General features: G+C 40.7%; 3 protein-coding genes across 5 annotated transcripts in view; 2 read left to right on the forward strand and 1 right to left on the reverse strand.

Moving 5' to 3' along the window:
- The window catches only part of ppp4r1l (protein phosphatase 4, regulatory subunit 1-like), a 67746-nt gene extending 63844 nt beyond the window's left edge, over positions 1–3902 (forward strand). Inside the window, exons 19-20 of one of the 2 annotated variants that reach the window (XM_034166029.1) lie at positions 1684–1825; positions 1922–3902. In XM_034166029.1, the coding sequence (XP_034021920.1) occupies positions 1684–1825; positions 1922–2067 (288 nt within the window). In that variant the 3' untranslated portion in view covers positions 2068–3902. The remainder of the gene's footprint in view (positions 1–1683; positions 1826–1921) is intronic. The other variant, XM_034166030.1, reaches the window with a different exon arrangement.
- An 802-nt stretch (positions 3903–4704) lies between these two features.
- Positions 4705–9348, forward strand: LOC117506533. Of its 2 annotated transcripts, XM_034166033.1 has the most exons (3): positions 4705–4782; positions 5019–5179; positions 5308–9348. In XM_034166033.1, exon 3 carries the CDS (start codon positions 5329–5331, stop codon positions 7144–7146), a length of 1818 nt encoding a protein of 605 aa, XP_034021924.1. In that variant the 5' UTR covers positions 4705–4782; positions 5019–5179; positions 5308–5328; the 3' UTR covers positions 7147–9348. The 2 variants fall into 2 exon arrangements, with proteins under 2 accessions (XP_034021924.1, XP_034021925.1); XM_034166034.1 differs by lacking the exon at positions 4705–4782 and having other exon boundaries at positions 5014–5179.
- A 2844-nt stretch (positions 9349–12192) lies between these two features.
- Positions 12193–15933, reverse strand: LOC117506534 (pre-miRNA 5'-monophosphate methyltransferase). Its single transcript, XM_034166035.1, has 2 exons — positions 15590–15933; positions 12193–15427 (listed from the first exon to the last, which is right to left on the reverse strand). Exons 1-2 carry the CDS (start codon positions 15773–15775, stop codon positions 14885–14887), a joined length of 729 nt encoding a protein of 242 aa, XP_034021926.1. The 5' UTR covers positions 15776–15933; the 3' UTR covers positions 12193–14884.
- Between the last annotated feature and the right edge of the window lie 2042 nt (positions 15934–17975).

The raw sequence follows: 17975 nt of genomic DNA on the forward strand, positions 1-17975 counted from the left end.
ATTAAAAACAACAGAAAATATAAAAGTAAATATAAAATATAAAACTAAAAATATAAAAGATCAGGCTGCCTAGGTTATAATATAGTTACAGCGCCTTATTTTCCACTCTGTGCACTCCACAATCACAACAGCTGTTTAAATAAACATTTGTAATAGTATTTCCTTGTGTTCTAAAGTCAGTGCATTACAGTAGCTTGTAGTACACTTGAAAAGTTTTGTTTACAAAACATCACTCCACTGCAGCAGCCAAGCTGCCCCAATTACACACAATCAAAATGGCGTCCAGATTACATCATTTTGTGGGAGTCGGCCCTCTCTGTTTGAGCAAAACCACAATAAACGCCACTTTAGCTTCAAATTTTTACACCAGTGGAGCACAATCAAACAGATTTCAAGCTGTACTTACTAGGACTACCCTGTTTAAAGATGTTCAAACATGATTGAAAATGTTAAGATTGCGAACACCTGGACATGACCACGAAATGATGCTGATTTTGCAAATCAGGATGAAATTTTTGAGCACTTCGAAAATTTAATCCCCGATTTCAAACCCGGTGCCGATGATGGCCATAACTTCTACATAATGGCTTAAGAAGTTAATATGTTGCTTCAAAACGCACCCCGATTTTCTATTTGGCATTAAGAGAATGAACGGCGCTCTGTGGAATAGTCCTGTAACCTGACATCTCTTCCTGTCCAAGCCTTCTCACACACACATCCAAATGTAGTTACTGTCTTACTTAAGCCTGGTTCACATGACAGGATTTTAAAATTATCTTTAGGTTTCCAAAACCTGAGAGACCACACACGTGAAGATAAAAAAAATCATAGCTCTAACAGGTTTGGTTGTACAGTGTGTGGTGTTCAGCCACACGGTGAGGACAACACCACCACACACGAACACACACCAACATTCTCAGGTCAGACAGGAAATCTCACAAAATCTCTCAAGATTAAACGTGACTTCAGAGTAAACAAACGGAGATACTTGTGGACTTTTTAAAACAGAGGGAAAAAAAACAATGCAAAAAGAAAAAGAAAAGGCATTCTTTAAAGGAGTGGAGACAGCGCGACCACCGGACTTTCTGGTAAGTCAGAACAGCTGTTTTGATTTTATTTTCCGCTCCGTACATCCGTCACCTCACTTTGATTGGCGGCACATCACATTCAGCAGGCTGCGTGCTTGTTTTGGTCGGAGGACACAACACACGCTGCGATATCGGGCCAAAAAAATCCCACATGTTGAATATCCCCGATTTGCGATCGGAGCGCTCCTGACGTCCTTCCGAGCAGATCAGAGCTCTCTTAACACACCACACATGGCAGGAATATCTGATAAGATTATCTTTAGCGTCATCACGATTGTCAGGGCGTCCTTAAGATTGTCAGAAGGGGAAAATCGGGTCCGATATCGGCCTAATTATCCTGCCGTGTGAACCCGGCCTTAGGCCCCATACTCTCTGCATAATGTGGTTACTTCCGTGGCAGAGGAATACACTCAGCCCACCTTCTTGTTATGACTGAACCCTTCACACAGTGTATTTTGCACATATACAAGTAAAACTGAGTGTAGAATTTTTCTCTGATTATTTTTTAACTGTTGTGAAAGGAGTTTGCAGTTGTGTCTTCTTCCTGTCCAGTCTTGCTGTCAGTTTTTGTTTCTGTGTACCTGTGTTTCTTTAGACCATAGTGGAGGAGGACTGCATGTCCATGGAGCAGTTCAGTCAGCACCTTTTACCCAGTTTGCTCAGCCTCTCTTCAGACCCGGTGGCTAATGTCCGCGTCCTCGTGGCCAAAGCACTACGGCAGAGCATCATGGAGAAAGGTTGACTGCAAATCACCTGACACACACAAATCACATCCCTCAGTGGTTTGTTGTTGGAAGAAAGTAACTATATCTTGTGGGGTTTTTCTTTTGCAGCCTACTTCAAGGAGTCCGGCTGTGCCTGCTCTGATGAGCTGGAAGAGACCGTGATGGCTCTGCAGTCAGACAAGGACAGAGATGTTCGCTTCTTTGCCAGCCTGGACCCCAGTAAAAACTTAATGGACACGGCTCCCTTAATGTAACCTCAGCTCCAGAGTCCTGTTAACAGCCCAGCTGCCTGCCTGTCTGCCTGACTGATGCACAGTCAGCATGACTGCAACACCAGCACCACCTGTCCAGATCCTCAAACACTCAGCCACTGGGCAGACGTGCACCAGCGAGTCCTCTGGACTGCAGGACACCATCACACAAAAGCCAGTTTCTGGTCGGGCACTACATGTTGCACATTAGACTCAAAAACACCCAGCATATCTACTCTGAATTTTCAGAAAACGAGGAAGGTAGCTGTACCTACCGTGGATAGTGTTGCAATGGCTGCCGTATTTTGGCAGAACTCAACTCCTTCGCCTCCACACTAACATGAACTCGGCTTGTTTCCTCCCCAGTCAGACATAAACCTGCAACAGGCTCTATCCAAAGCTAATTGTAAGCTTGATAGAAAATTGCTAAATGATTGTTTGTTTTTTTCTTGCTACTTTTTGTGAATTTCTTAAACTTATCAGGCAAAACCAGCCTGATTGATGTGTGCACTAACTCAGGGGGACTATGTGAACCTAAACAGCATTAGCTCACACGTTAAGCAGCAGATCATGGCTCTCCAGCTGTCTGAATAATAGACAAAACCCAAGTAGCTCTGCTGGTGCCGCCTCATTTCCTCTTAAAGGCCTTGTTTCCTCAGATGCCCTTTTGCTTCTGAGACTATCCTCTGGGTTTTCATCCGTGTGTTTTTCACGTTACTCCAGCTCAGACCAGTGTTACTGCACAGGAGGATCAGGAATTCTGCAACTCAGTGTAACACTCGGTTTTTAAAACCATACTTTGACTTTTTTTTTGAAAGAACCGTGTTGCTTCCACTCTGGATTTTTTAAATACCAAACAAAACATGGGGGAGGGTTGGGGGCAGGGCAGTGACAATATGTCTCCCAAACATGAAATGAGAGGAGACAAAAGAAATACCTCTGTATGGACACGACAGGCCAGTGTGTTGTAGAGATGAATGGCAGCAGTTCAACAATAATTGAATCCAGAATCATCTTCGTGGTCATTCAAGTCATTTTAAGGGCTTGTGATGAAGCGGTACAGGGTGAAGAAAGCACACTGTTGAAATATGCATGTGCCCTCCCCTCCCTTTATGTTTCTGTCTTTTCTTGCTCCTTTTTTTCGTTCATCTCCTGATCCTGAATGATGAAATATATGACCATGGTAGCGTTCGGTGGACCTGACTGAGCGGTTGTGTGGTAGAACATAAGAACGGCTGTGTCTGGCTCCACAGTCTGCAGCTTTTCAGGTGGAAAGAAAGCTGACTATTTTCTTGTTGGTGAAATGAATTAAGTATGAGGATTCTCTAAATGCGCTACTCTTTGTACAGCTTAAACCTGTGGAAACTGTATGTGTTTATGGAACCAAGGCCAGTTTAGTTGTTTTTTTTTTTGTTTTGTTTTTTATACCTTATCCAGGTTTGTGGGTCAATATTGGGAGCAGTCACCAAGTCACTTTGTAGTCTTGATTTTGTTTGTCCACTGTTGTAAATGCTAACTCATTTTTTTGTTTGTGTTTTTTTATCATAGAGATAATTTGAGAACTTAAGCTGATGTTAGCTGTGCATCTTCTTTCTTTCGAAAGGAGAGCGGTGTCCACTCATCTTGTCTGTCTGCAATGTGTCCATCTCATTTTTAAAAAATGTAGAATAGTTAATATATACATTTTATGAAAATTATTTTTCTTTTCAATTATGCACCACTGTTCAAAGATTTTATATCCTAACTTTACAAAATTTACAACCTTTGTAATATTCAGTGGGTTCTTTTTAAAAAGACATTTTATGTAATGTTATTTTTAGTATTCTGTAATTAAAATGCTAAAAAAGAAAAAATGTTTTCCTTGTTTTGCAAGGTGAGATGAGGCTACCTAATCTGTGTTTTGTACAGTCACATGGCATTGTCTTGGATTTGAAAATATAAAGTTGCATGTGCATGTTTTTAAAACTGAAGAATGGCAAAAGGGAACAATACTATAGGAGTTGGGGCTTGGATGCTTTCTGTCCTGCTGTAGGAGGTTTCCACAAACAGGAAACAGGATCTTGAACCATTGCCATTCAGGGTTATTTGAACCTTGGTGCCATCTCATGAACTGTACTGCATGTCTACCAGTTTTGGGTGGATACACGTAATCAAAGACATGAGCAAGATAGATTACTTTATTAATCCCCAGAGGGAAAATAAGTAAGGAGAGTTATCAGTATTGTCAAAGCAAGGTCACAGTTCCAGGACCAAAGGTATCCCCACATGTGCATGCTTCCAGTCTTGATCTCAGCCATGAGTGAAATTTTCAGGTTAAGAACCAGTTTTATTTTGGGTTGAAAGGCCGCAAACCACCTAATATGAGAAAAGCCCTGTATTTGCCCAGACACAAGATTTATGGACGTGTGGGGAAACCATTGCAAAAAGCCATGGATGGTTAAAATTCGAGATATTTATTTTTATTAATTGCGGAGAAATCCTAAATCTTAAACCAAGTAAGTTATTTGCAAGGATGCCAGGCAGTTTAGACATATTTGTTTCATGAGACCTTGTAGCATTGAATCGACCCCCCACCACCTCCATCCAGTAGATGGCGGTAATTAAAAATTGCCAGGTACCAATAAAATTAACAGAAGAACATTGAACGGAACGTTTTGGAACATGACGTTTTGACGGATTCCGAAACAATCAAAATGCTTAAAAAAAAAAATACCCCAAGTAAGCAAAATATTTTTTTTTTTGTCGGAAGGACGGCTGTGATTTTTTTTTCTTCTGACGTTAGACACGTTCATTCGTATAATACAGACAACTGCCATAATAGTGTTAGGTCACCTGGCTAACCGTTAGCTTAACATGTAAACGGAACGTCATACCGTCAAACTAACATCGTAACCTTTATTAATGCGGTGTATTTTATATTTTGTATGATGTTTGTGTAATGCACTGTTTTTCAGGTTCGTACCCGTGGGTGACTTCAAAGGGAAGTATCGTCAGTCAGTGCTTTGTAGTTGTTAGCCGTTGTGCTAACCGCTAAAAGCCGTAACGGGACGTCACCTGCGCTGTCTCGCGCACTGGACATCGGGGATTGGAGACTCCAGCGTCTGTAACTAGAATGGTTTTATTTATTTAATTGTTTTTTGTGTGAGGGAGTGAGATTTAGTCAGGATTATCTTTAAATAACGACCGCTGCCAGGATGCCTGTATACTCATAAAACGTAAGAACTTTTCTCTACTTTTTTTTTTTAAGTCTTGGATTGTAGCACCATGGAATCACAGACACTTTTCTATGAAGTGGACATATCACCAGGAACTTACCAAAAAGGAAGACACACAACAATAACGGTAGAGGAGGCTTTTTGTATACTGAACGATAAGAGCCTCAATACAACAGCATCTATCCCGTTCAGACCCCACGGCGGGGAGGTGTTCCTCTTCAAGGCAGAAGGGCCATTCCAAAGGAATGACTGGAAAGCAGATGGACACAAATGGCATAATCAGGGTACTGCTAAACTGCCGCGATCTAACCCAAAAATTGCAAAGACTTATTTCTATGTGAAAAACTTCCGAGGTGGAGCAAAAGATTTTAAGAAGGATGTCTTTACTTTAGTTGACGACAGCTGCAGAGTTCTCATTCACTACATGGGCATTGAGCCTCCATTTGAACCAAGCCCTCGTGGCAATGCCAAGAGATTGGCACAGGATTTCTTCCCCACGACCCCATTGGTTCTGACGACACTGACAGATACAATTAAAACAGAGGACCTGCCACACAAAATATTCAAGGAAGAAGTATCCATTTCAATGGACGATGATGCAACTTCAGTCTGTAGGAACCTGAAACAAGTCTATAACGTGCAAGTTGGAGTCAGCCAGGATTGGCCATCAAGCAGGGATACGACTGCAAATATTCATGAACTTGCGTCCAACAGTCCTGGATTCATACATAACATCACAACATACCCAGACCTTGTTGTTGTCTGTGGGCAAGCTCAGATGTTTGATGAACTGAGTGAGGTGCTTCACATGTCATCCAGGTCGCAGCTGCTCTCATACACATCTTTTCAACTTGGCAAATTCTTTATTTCGCCGCTGTTTTTTCATCACATGGCATTTGAAGGCAATCCGGTCATGTTGGCTGGAGCACTGCTTCATGAAGGAAAACTCCAGCAGCATCATGAGGCCTTCTTTAACGTCATAGCAAGCAAAGTGAATGGATTATGGAATGTACCGATTGCCACTGATAATGAAAGTAGCATCATAAAAGCCTTAAAGAGCTGTACATCAATGAAGAGGGTTGGATGTCACAGACACCTGATGGATAGTGTGAGGAACTGGGTTGAGAACCACAAAGAAGCAATGGAAGAGCAGTTTGATTATGTGGGTGAAGTGACTGAGATCTTGGCTGCCAGCACCTACCAACAGTTTTCCAAAATGCTGGCTGAGAAACTCGAGACGTGGAGCACTCCATTCCTAGATTATTTCCGCTCATTCATTCTACCAAGAGTAAGTGAATACGGCGCCTGGGCTGTGAGAGATGTGTATGATGTTGACGAGGAGATCCCAGTAACAGTCTATGAGAGTCAGGCGTTCACCTCAGTGCTCAACTCCTTGCGAGACTGGGTGAACGTACCGGCAGATGTCATACTGTTCAGCCTGCAGATGCTTCAGAAGTATTACTACAATGAATTGAGAAGAGGGAGGTGCGGGATCAGCAGTTACCCCCTGAAAGAAGCTTTCCATCATCTCAAAATTCGACCTGAACAGATGAATTTGCAGGTTACAAGTGCTCCTGACAAAATTGTTGAGTCCATCAAAACAAAGACTTTGATAGTTGACGAGAGACCAGAAGTCACCCCAGTTTCCAACAGCATCAGACATACACAAGCAAGGGAGATCATTATGAATGATGCAATATCGTTTTGCGCTAAACTGGGTGTATTTGTTGTGCAGGGTGCATCGAGGGAAACTGTGAAGTTATTTCCTTACGAAACTTGTTCGTGTCCTGCGATAAGAACATGTGTCCACAGTCTGGCAGTCAAGATGGCAATAGGATTGGATGTTGAAGCTGAAAATTATGTGTGATTGAGACGTCTTGCTGGAAAATGCAAGCATATGGATTTTGAATGAGATGGATTGTGTGTGAAAGGACAAGTCTAAGGAAAATGTGCTATGAGGAATGACTGAGCCCTCATTTGTTCATTATCAGAAGAGACCAGGGCTCTCATTTAGCAACCTGCGCAGAAAAAAGGTTCTAAATGCTGTTGTACAAAATTTCATATGTATGTAAGTGCAGAAAATCTGTATTTATCAAACAGCTGCACAGTAGTCGGCATCAGGTGTTTATAAATTGCATGTGCTTGTGCGTGTTCATGCTCATTTGCATTTAGAAATGCCTTCAGATAACCGTCTGTGGTAACAACACATCCATTTGTTTGTGATACTCACTGGAATAACTAAGCGAAGAAAATCAACTTTTGTGAAATTGACATTGAGGCACTTGTGAGGCACAGTGAGATGAAAAATCTAAAATAAAAATAATAATAGGGCTCTGTGGTGGTGACACCCTGTCCATCAGTTGTTTTCAATGCCACCATGGGCTCATGTTATTTCTTTAAAAAAAACTTAGCCCTAAATTTTATTAAAGCTTGTTAAAACGAACATGCTCATGAACACAGCACTGCTGTTTAAGATAAAATCTTTTCTAATGAAATTTGAGCAGCAAAAATTACGTAGGTGTATTTTTAATATAAGGTGGTAGGGAAGCAATTTTTCTTTGTGCCTTGTTTGTGGAAGCCGTTTACTTCACAGGTGTCCGTTGTAGGTTTTGTCACAAATGAGGCTACACGTCTGTTTCTAAGTTGACATTATTACTAATCGTGGACTTGTCATTTGAGGAAATAAAGAAGGCTGAGGCTATCTGTATGTAGCCATATTCATTTAGTGAACTTCTGTTGGTACATAGTGTTTCTCCCATTGGTCAGTATAGGTCACACAATCATGAAGTGATGTATTTGTGTCGATTCCGAAACTATGTTAAACAAGGCTGTGCTACGTACGACTAGCCACTTCCAATAAAGAATGTGGATGTGGTTACCGTACATGCTCTTGCAGTTCCCCTCTTGTACCACTAGAGGCTGTGTGTATTTAGACACATTTCTCAGTCTTGTTTTCATACTAGAAATACTCAGTCGTACACACGCTTTAAGCACAAATCTGCATAGGAGCGGTTGACAATTGAGGGCTCAGGTCTCTTCCTTCAGCAGATCAGAAGGTCTGTTAAAAATGGGCTCAACAAAAATATAAATGCTGTATGTAAGTTACAGTTTTTCATGAATTCATGTAAAAGATCAAAGATTTTCACATTTGTTGTACTTATTTAAAAATGGACTTTTAATATGAACAGTTGTGACCACATCTGATCTGTGCAATACTCATGTAGCATCTCGGCAAAGATGACATGCTCACAAACATGGATTTTAACAAATTTGTGAGCAAAATTTGAGAGACGTGATCTTTTTTATGCTGAAAAGAAGCCTGAGGCCGTTAACTTTCTGTTCATGAAAAATGGGAACATAAACTTTTGTTCGTGAATGAAATATATAGAGGTACAGTGGAAGATCACTCCTTCAAGTTACATAGCAGAGGATGTTGATGTGTCCTTTACACATTACCAATTGCAGAGAACTGGTGTACAGACATGTAGTCTGCTCGTCAAAACCAGCAAAGCTGTTATTTGATGTTGTGCTATAAATCAACATAAGACGTGCAATATGAGTAGTACTGTATTAGTAGTTTCACATTTTAATATTAAGGAATATTTATTACTCTGTAATATCATGCCATTACATTAGGGATGGGGAGAAAAAACTGTCCCTTTTTTACCTATGAAAATTGGTTTGTAAATTCCAGAATAGATTGAATTTGAATTCTATCAATTGCAGGTGTGGTGGGAAAAAGTGTTTGTGCCATATTTATTCCGTATGGGTTGCAGTACAATTGTTTTAGACCTGATTTAAGCTTTATGTCACCTCTGTTTCAAGCAGATGACAAAAAAAAAGTTGCAAACTGTGAGAGAGTGTATCAGAGATTTTCCCCAGAGATCCAGTTGAGCACTGATGAATATGTACATTAAGGAGTGAGTCAGAGTGCAAAAATTAAGAATGGGATCAAGTGTGAGTGTGTGTATGGGTGATTCTTTAACTGCGGGCACTATTGGCCTTGTAAATGTAATTTCCACACCATTGCCTTACAATATAAAGCACCTTGGGGCAACTGTTTGTTGCGATTTGGCGCTATATACATGTGCTCTGATGTCACTGTTTATCTCCATAGAAACTACCCAAACAATCTTTCATACAAACTGTTTAAAGGGACATTACAGTGTTGTGGTGGAAATTACGGTAATAGTGTGGGACAACTACATTTTGTTTAAAAAAATCACAACAGTTGTATGACATTGAATACCCCAATTATGTTTTGATTATTTTATTCAGAGATATTTTAAAACATTAGAAAAAACATTTCTTTACCATTCATTTTTATCATTGAAGATCAAAAGTCGGTGTGGGACAAGCACAAAACGGCAATATTTGCATATAATGATGCTGAAAAAAGGTGAAAAAGTCATCAGACTACTAGAACAAATTTCTTAACACACTTTCATTGTAAAGATAACTATAAAAGTGTGAAATTTCCCCTTTTTTTCTGTTTTTCATACAATATGATCAAAGGACATAAGTGCCTGTAGTCTAAGAATCACCCGTATACGTCCTGGAGGGAGGAAGCATCCTCCTGAGGTCAGACGGGCCTGGTGTTGGCTCAAGGGTGGCACACAACTCAGCCCCCAATTGTCAAGGCAAGCATGAAAAATGTTAATCTAAAATATCAAGAGTTCACCTGCGTGATGGGAGGTGGACATGATATGCTCAAGTATTTTTTTTTCCTCCTACTTTTTATGCAGCCAGGTCCAGGATTATGAAAGATACATTGGCAGGCAGTACTTCAAAAACCATTGTATATATTTAATTACCAGATACTTAGTATTATGCAAGTGGCCGGGGCTAATAATGTGATGTGCATTGTCTTTGTAAATGATGGATACAGTCTGTACAAGTGTATAACTTTACTTTTTCCACATGTCCCTAGACAGTACACAAGAAGAAGGGCCTTTATTGTCCTCATATAGATGAACCCATCCTAACTGTACTGACACACTCCAACCACTAGGAGCAGTAAGCAGTCACAGTCTGGCACCTGAAGACCAACTCTGGACGTAGAGACGTCGCCTTGGTCAGGGGCAGAGAAAGGAGCATGTTTTTGATAGTGGGAGGAAACCCACCCAGACATGCAAACTCCACACAGATAGTAACTTACCACGGGTGGAATCTAACCCCAGACTTTGCTGTGAGGTAGTCGTGCTCCCCACTGAGACACTGTGCTGCTCCTTTTAGCTACAGTTGTGGAACTGTTTCATTTTCTCCCACTTTGTTGAGGGTTGCCACAGGATCCAAATGTTGATTTAGCACTTTTTTTTTTTTTATGCTAATAGGTTGGTTGGGGGACCAAACACTACATTTAACCAAAATAGGCTCAAGTCTTCTCATCAGGAAGGTCATCTCCACAATGACCATTTATCCATAAAAGATTGATCATTTTCATCATTTATTTCATTTATATATTATGATAACACAACCTCTGTCCTTTTGTTCAATCCCACTACTTTAGTCATTACGTCTCCACCATGTGACACTTTCAAAGATTCTCCAGAACACTGGCCTCTGTCACTTTTATTAAATGTGCTGCTGACATCAATATTGACTGTAATGTTCATCAGTGATACTTTGTAATAAAATTATCAGTAAATGTTGTGATTAAATTTGAAATTTAATTTTGTCATTTATCAGGAACAGCTTAAGAACAGATGCATCACACATGAATATGTTAAAACTGTAAAAACAGATTTAAAGGTTTAGTTTGGTCTCACTGATTAGTGGCAGATGTGTAAAAGTATCACTGATTGTATATTTAAAAAAATGCAAGCTCAACTCCTCCCTCATTTTTTATTTTTTTTTACATAAAGAATGGATTCAGCATGTAAAACATGATAAAAAAAAAAAAATGGTACATACTGAATGCATTCCTTCCGCATTTTTTTCTTAATGGGGAAAAAAATTGAGCTTGGCATTTCTATAATAATAAGTTATTATATCCAGTGTCTGAAAAATTTGGTGCTTTTGCCAGCACAGAGATTTCACATATCTGCCCTGTTAAGATGTTACAACCATTTTCCAATACGTACAACCAGAACAGTTATAAATCAGTTTTATTTCCAGAGTTCCACAGGACAAAAATGGATGAATTTCATTTTTTCCTCAAAATTCTACGCACAATACCCCATAATGACAATGTGAAAGTTTTTTTTTTTTTGCAAACTTATTAAAAATAAAAAGAAAACATGTACATAAGTATTCACACCCTTTTACTAAAGAGTGGTTTCTGTCTGGCCACTCTACCATACAGGCCTGATTGGTGGATTGCTGCAGAGATTATTGTCCTCCTGGAAGCTTCTCTCTCCACAGAGGAATGCTGGAGTTCTAACAGAGTGACCATCGGGTTCTTGGTCACCTCCCTGACTAAGGCCCTTCTCCCCAGATCACTCAGTTTAGACGGGCGGCTAGCTCTAGGAAGAGTCCTGGAGATCAGAAATTCTATTTACGGATGATGGAGGCCACTGTGCTCATTGGGACCTTCAAAGCAGCAGAAATGTTTCTGTACCCTTCCCCAGATTTGTGCCTCAAGACAATCCTGTGTTGGAGGTTTATAGACAATTCCTTGATGCTTGGTTTGCGCTCTGACATACGCTGTCAACTGTGGGACTTTATATGTAGACAGCTGTGTGCCTTTTCAAATCATGTCCAATCAACTGAATTTACCCTAGTTGGACTCCAATTAAGATGTAGAAACATCTCAGATTATCAGTAGAAACAGGGTGCACCTGAGCTCAATTTTGAGCTTCATGGCAAAGGCTGTACACGTAATTTCTTTTTTTGTTGTTTGTTTTTACTGTTAATAAATCTACAACAACAACAACAAAGCTTTTTCACACTGTCATTATTGGGGTATTGTGTGTAGAATTTTGAGGAACAAGGCTGTAACCAAAAAGATTTGGGTCATTCCATATGAAATCATCCAAAATAAGGGGAAGTCCCAGTTTTATAGTTTTAGAATTGCCTGGTTTTGATATATTTTGTAGCTCATGTTAAGAGAAGAAGAATGGTCTTGACGGCAGCTCAATATCTTGTTTCGTTTAGATTCTATGGGGGTTTGAAAAAGGGGGCATGTCAGTGTTAACCCTCTGTGTTCCATTTGTGACCATGTTTACTTGGCCATAAATCAAAAACTAGAAAAGATATTAACTTGATATTTTTAGAATTTGTTTATTCTGTCTTAAAGTTTATGTAAAATGTACAGTTGAAGAAATTAACCCCCTGGGGGTCACACCATTAATTACTAAAAAATGGAATTTGAAAAAAAAAGTACCGAAAGTGTGCTGACTTTGATGTGCATTTAACCTTATTTGCCTTGTCATTTGAAAAATGCTCTTTGGCATGTTGGTAGCACTGATGTTAGGCTTCCTTGAGATGCAAAGAACACCACCACAGTGTCTTGTGACAGGGATCATTCTTTTTTAAGAATGATCCCTGTCACAAGCAAACCTATGCAAGGTGAGTCTGAAGTCACCATTAAGGAAAAATTCCATTCATATGATTAATGACCACCTTTGCGTGAACTTAAGTTAGTCCATGCATGGGCATAGCTTATGTACAGCTAGCTACACGTTAGTTACTGTGCTTTGTTTATTCAGTGATACAGACATTGTTTATAATGTAGCAATGTATGTGTATACATGCTGGCTGGATTTCAGAATGGCTATCGTATAGATTGTCATATTTCCTGTACATTTAAGTACATTGTCATGTACATTTTGATTAAGCTGAAAACTGAAGATCCAATACCAATAAAGAGGGCACTTGTTTTCCCATCAGGCCTCTTTGTTAGATGTTGGTACCAGGTTTAATTTGAAGTTCCAACGAAGACCTTTCATTTGAGACCAACAAAACAAAAATCAAAAGATGCCCACATGCCCAAAAGGGGGCGCCAAAGGAACATATTTGGTAAAAAAAAGCCGGACAAGAGTTAATTTTGGGCAAAATCTGAGGACACTGTGGTGGTGTTCTTTGTATCCCAAGGAAGCCTAACATTAGTACTACCAACATGCCAAACAGCGTTTTTTACATGACAAGGCAAATATGGTTAAATGCACATCAAAGTCAGCACACTTTCGGAACATTTTTTTTTTTTCAAATTCCATTTTTTGGTAATTAATGGCATGGCCATCAGGGGGTTAATTTATATAACTGTAGATTTTACATAAACTTTAAGACAGAATAAACAAATTTTGAAAATACCAAGTTAATATATTCTCTAGTTTTTGATTTATGGCCAAGTAAACATGGTCACAAACGGAACACGGGGTTATAACACGGACACGCCCCCTTTTTAAAACCTCCATAGAATCTAAACAAAACAAGATATTGAGCTGCCGCCAATGACCATTCTTCTCTCAACACTCACTACAAAATATATCAAAACCAGGCAATTCTAAAACCATAAAACTGGGACCTTTGGTGATTTCATATGGAATGATCCATTTGGAAAAAGTGAAGTGTTGTGAATAGTTTTGAGATGCACTGTACTTGCGACGGCTTCTGAATGATGTGTGTGGCTTCACACTGCAGTATCGACTGCACCGAATCTGCTTCCAAATGTTTCATTTCCAAGTGTTTGGATTTATCTTCCACAACTGCAGTAAATGGAGTCAAGTTCATTGCCATATAAATTGATGGAAGACGAATAATTTTATAAATGGTAAAAAAAAAAACACGCAGTATCAATTGTAACTGTATCTGCTGGGCACCCGGCTGCCATGCCAAGTGCTGCAAAGTGCCACTGTGCCCACAAGTGGAGCAACAGGAAGTGGAATAGGCAGAATTCAGTCAGCCCAAGTGTGTTTTTCCATTTCACTCCGATGATTATTGCAACACTGCCGGAGGCATACGCTTGCAATCACTTTGGTCTCTATGTATCTATGTGAACAAGACAACGTTAAGAATACCTCATCTGACCTGGTAGGTACATTTGGCCTGTGGTCGAGAAAAAAAAAAAAATACTGATTTTGGTTACGATCGGTTAATGCTCAAAGATCAACATCAAATTTCCGCCCATGGGCTAATATATAGATGGGAGCAGGGGTGGTGGCCAAGTGGTTAATGCGCTTGGTTTCAGTTCAGAAGGTTCCGGGTTCAAGTCCCACCCCTGCCACATTTCTCCATGTAATGTGGAGTTGCGTCAGGAAGGGCATCCGGCGTAAAACTTGTGCCAATTCAACATGCAGATCCACCTTGGATTTGCTGTGGCGACCCCAAGTGCAAACAAGGGAGCAGCCGAAGGGCTAATATATAGATGGGGCAGTCGTTAATTTTCTGGAGCTTTGAGTTGAGAAATGTTATTTTTCTTTAAACTGGCTCTTTGAAATGAGGGTGTGGCACTACAGCTTCTGAGCGACTTGTCTGTCTGGGTGGTTGCCATCCAGGACCCAAGGCAGTTCTGTGGTGTGAATGTAGTAACGTGATGTTCTCTGACCTAACCTTACAGTGGCGCTACTGCTACTCAGCTCTATCCAGCAGAGGGCGCCCAACAATATCAACAGCTACGAAATATCGAATTATTCCCGTTTTCCCTTGCAATAGCCAGCACATGCTCACGTTTGTCTCTTGAACATCAGCAGCTGACGCTCCCAGGCAGTGCTGCCAAAGTTCCGGATGAGATCCATGCCACAGTCAGTCTCCAGGTGCCGCGTGACCTCCTTGGCTATGTCCCCACGGATCTTAAGCGTTTTAAAGTGGTCAAAGTCTGAGCGGCCCAGCTTCCTCAGGCGCCGAGCTGCAGAGCGGTAACATTTCCAAGGCTGGGCTTCCAGCAGCAGGTACTGACTGATGGAGGCCAGGTGAGAGATGAACCGCAGCAGGCCAGCGTCTCCGTGGTTTAAGTGGACCCACATGGTGACCGCCAGGCACAGACACAGGTGGAAGCGGCTGCAGCCGTGCAGCCTGAGGTAGTCCTGCAGCTGCTCAGTGTCTTCAGTGACATCCAAAGGGATGAAGGAGATGCTGGCCGGCAGGGGGTTCAATTCCAGAGCCCTCTGGATCAGGGTCTGATCCAAGTCGAAACCCAGGAGAAAGATCTTGTCTGATCCACTTTCAGTGTTCTGCACCAAATGCTTGTAGAAGGCTATGCTCAGTTCCTGCCAAAAACGACCCAAACTTAAACCAATTTCATTCTGTAGCTTTTTTTTAATCCAACATTGAAAACTTTTTTTTATATATATATATTAAGTTCACATATAAACTGACCACATTGCTTTTGAAATAACTGTAAATGTTTTGGAACACGTAGCAGCACTTACCCCTGAGTTACAGCCCACGTCCAGTATCAGTGTCGTCTGCTGTCCGTCACCGAGGCCGAAATCCTGCAGCAGCGTCGCTGGAATCAGTTCCAAACGTTTTTCTGGTGGATTAAACGTGTAATAATTTATGAAGTTGCCGTAAAGAGCTGCGCCCGGTTCATTAACTTTGTCGCGGCAGGCTGCCATCTTTCCCCCCTCTGTGTGCGCCTGGGTACATCCGGAGCAAAGGTCATATTGAAGTCACGGTCCGCCATGTTGTCTCACCCAAAATGGCGTCAAGCAGCAACAAAATTACAAAAGTTAAGGGAATCACACGAACTATGTGTACAAATACTACTATCATTACAAACTATATTATAATAACTTCTTCTCTTGTATAAGACCTTTGATAGTCCCCATCTAGAATATTGTGTCCAAGTCTGGGCACCATACCTTGAGAAAGATAAAAATACTTTAGAAAAAGTGCAGAGAAGGGCCACAAAGTTGTTTTCTAGAATTGCAGCATGTCTTATGAAGAAAGACTTTCAAAATTAGGTTTAACTACCCTTCAATTTCAGTTTATTTCCATTTCTTTTCATTTATATAGCGCCAAATCACAATAGAGTTGCCTCAAGGTGCTTCACAAGTAAGGTCCAACCTCCAGAGCAACAGTGGAAAGGAAACACTCCCCCTGAGGAAGAAACCTCAAGCAGACCAGACTCAAAGGGGTAACCCTCTGCTTGGGCCATGCTACAGACAAATTACAGAACAATTCACAAAACGAATATACAAGAAATGCTGCGCTGAAAGGGTTTTCAGCACAAATACCACAACCATCTCTGGATGGAGCTGTACCTTAAACAGAGAGAAAAAACAGAATCAGGCATCAGAAAGACAAGAAATACAGTATAACTTGCCAGCATTAAACAACAAGAAAAACAGAATACTAAGGTGATTGCTGGCCACTAGCCAGCTTCACTAAAAGACCCAGAATTTAGATAAAGTTGAGGCCGTGGCAGTTTCCTAATAAAATTAATTAAGAGTAAAATGCGCAGAACTATACTATGCCAGTATGCTCGCCATACGAAAGGGAAAATAAGTGCATCTTAAGTCTGGACTTGAAAGTGTCCATAGAATCTGACTGTTTTATTGACGCGGGGAGATCATTCCACAGAACAGGTGCATGATAAGAGAAAGCTCTATGACCCGCAGATTTCTTATTCACCCTAGGGACACAAAGTAGTCCTGCACCCTGAGAACACAAAGCCCGGGCCGGTAGGTAAGGTTTAATTAGGTCGCTAGGTAGGGAGGTGCAAGTCCATGAACGATTTTATAGACTAGTAGCAGAACCTTAAACCCTTGAAGACAGAAGTACTAGAGGTGACCTAAACGAGATTTATAACATTTTGCATGGTTTTTAAAATGTAAATTTTGAAGATTTCTTTCAAATTAGAAGGTATGCTGGCCTGAGAGGCCATGAATTGAGCCTTGAAGTACAAAGGTCCAGCTTGAATTTAAGAAAAAATTTCTTCTGCAATAGAGAAATTGTAATATGGAACAGTTTACCAAGAGAAGTGGTCTCCTCACAAAGTGTTAATGTTTTTAAAATAAAATAACACAGACACCACCAGGTTGTAAAAATAGTAATGTAATACCTTTTTTAGTTAGACACCTTCTTGTGGTGATTCACTATATTTTAATCGTATACTTACACTAACTACATGTGGAAATAGGCTATGTATTTTTTTAAATACCTTATTTAAACTTGTATACCACTTTTGAAGTGTTATTCAATCAATCAATCAATCAATTTTTTTTTTTATATAGCGCCAAATCACAACAAACAGTTGCCCCAAGGCGCTTTATATTGTAAGGCAAGGCCATACAATAATGATGTAAAACCCCAACGGTCAAAACGACCCCCTGTGAGCAAGCACTTGGCTACAGTGGGAAGGAAAAACTCCCTTTTAACAGGAAGAAACCTCCAGCAGAACCAGGCTCAGGGAGGGGCAGTCTTCTGCTGGGACTGGTTGGGGCTGAGGGAGAGAACCAGGAAAAAGATATGCTGTGGAGGGGAGCAGAGATCGATCACTAATGATTAAATGCAGAGTGGTGCATACAGAGCAAAAAGAGAAAGAAACAGTGCATCATGGGAACCCCCCAGCAGTCTACGTCTATAGCAGCATAACTAAGGGATGGTTCAGGGTCACCTGATCCAGCCCTAACTATAAGCTTTAGCAAAAAGGAAAGTTTTAAGCCTAATCTCAAAAGTAGAGAGGGTGTCTGTCTCCCTGATCTGAATTGGGAGCTGGTTCCACAGGAGAGGAGCCTGAAAGCTGAAGGCTCTGCCTCCCATTCTACTCTTACAAACCCTAGGAACTACAAGTAAGCCTGCAGTCTGAGAGCG

Source organism: Thalassophryne amazonica, chromosome 3 (genome assembly GCF_902500255.1).
Source record: "Thalassophryne amazonica chromosome 3, fThaAma1.1, whole genome shotgun sequence".
Classification (NCBI taxonomy): Eukaryota; Metazoa; Chordata; class Actinopteri; order Batrachoidiformes; family Batrachoididae; genus Thalassophryne; species Thalassophryne amazonica.

What these genes read in the sequence shown, in the direction of transcription:
- LOC117506533 (XM_034166033.1), top strand. Translation starts at nt 5,329, where the DNA reads ATGGAATCACAGACACTTTTCTATGAAGTGGACATATCACCAGGAACT.
- LOC117506534 (XM_034166035.1), bottom strand. Translation starts at nt 15,775, where the DNA reads ATGGCAGCCTGCCGCGACAAAGTTAATGAACCGGGCGCAGCTCTTTAC. An exon ending in ACGTGGGCTGTAACTCAGGG is followed by an intron (nt 15,428 to 15,589) that starts GTAAGTGCTGCT and finishes CGTTTTTGGCAG; the next exon opens with GAACTGAGCATAGCCTTCTA.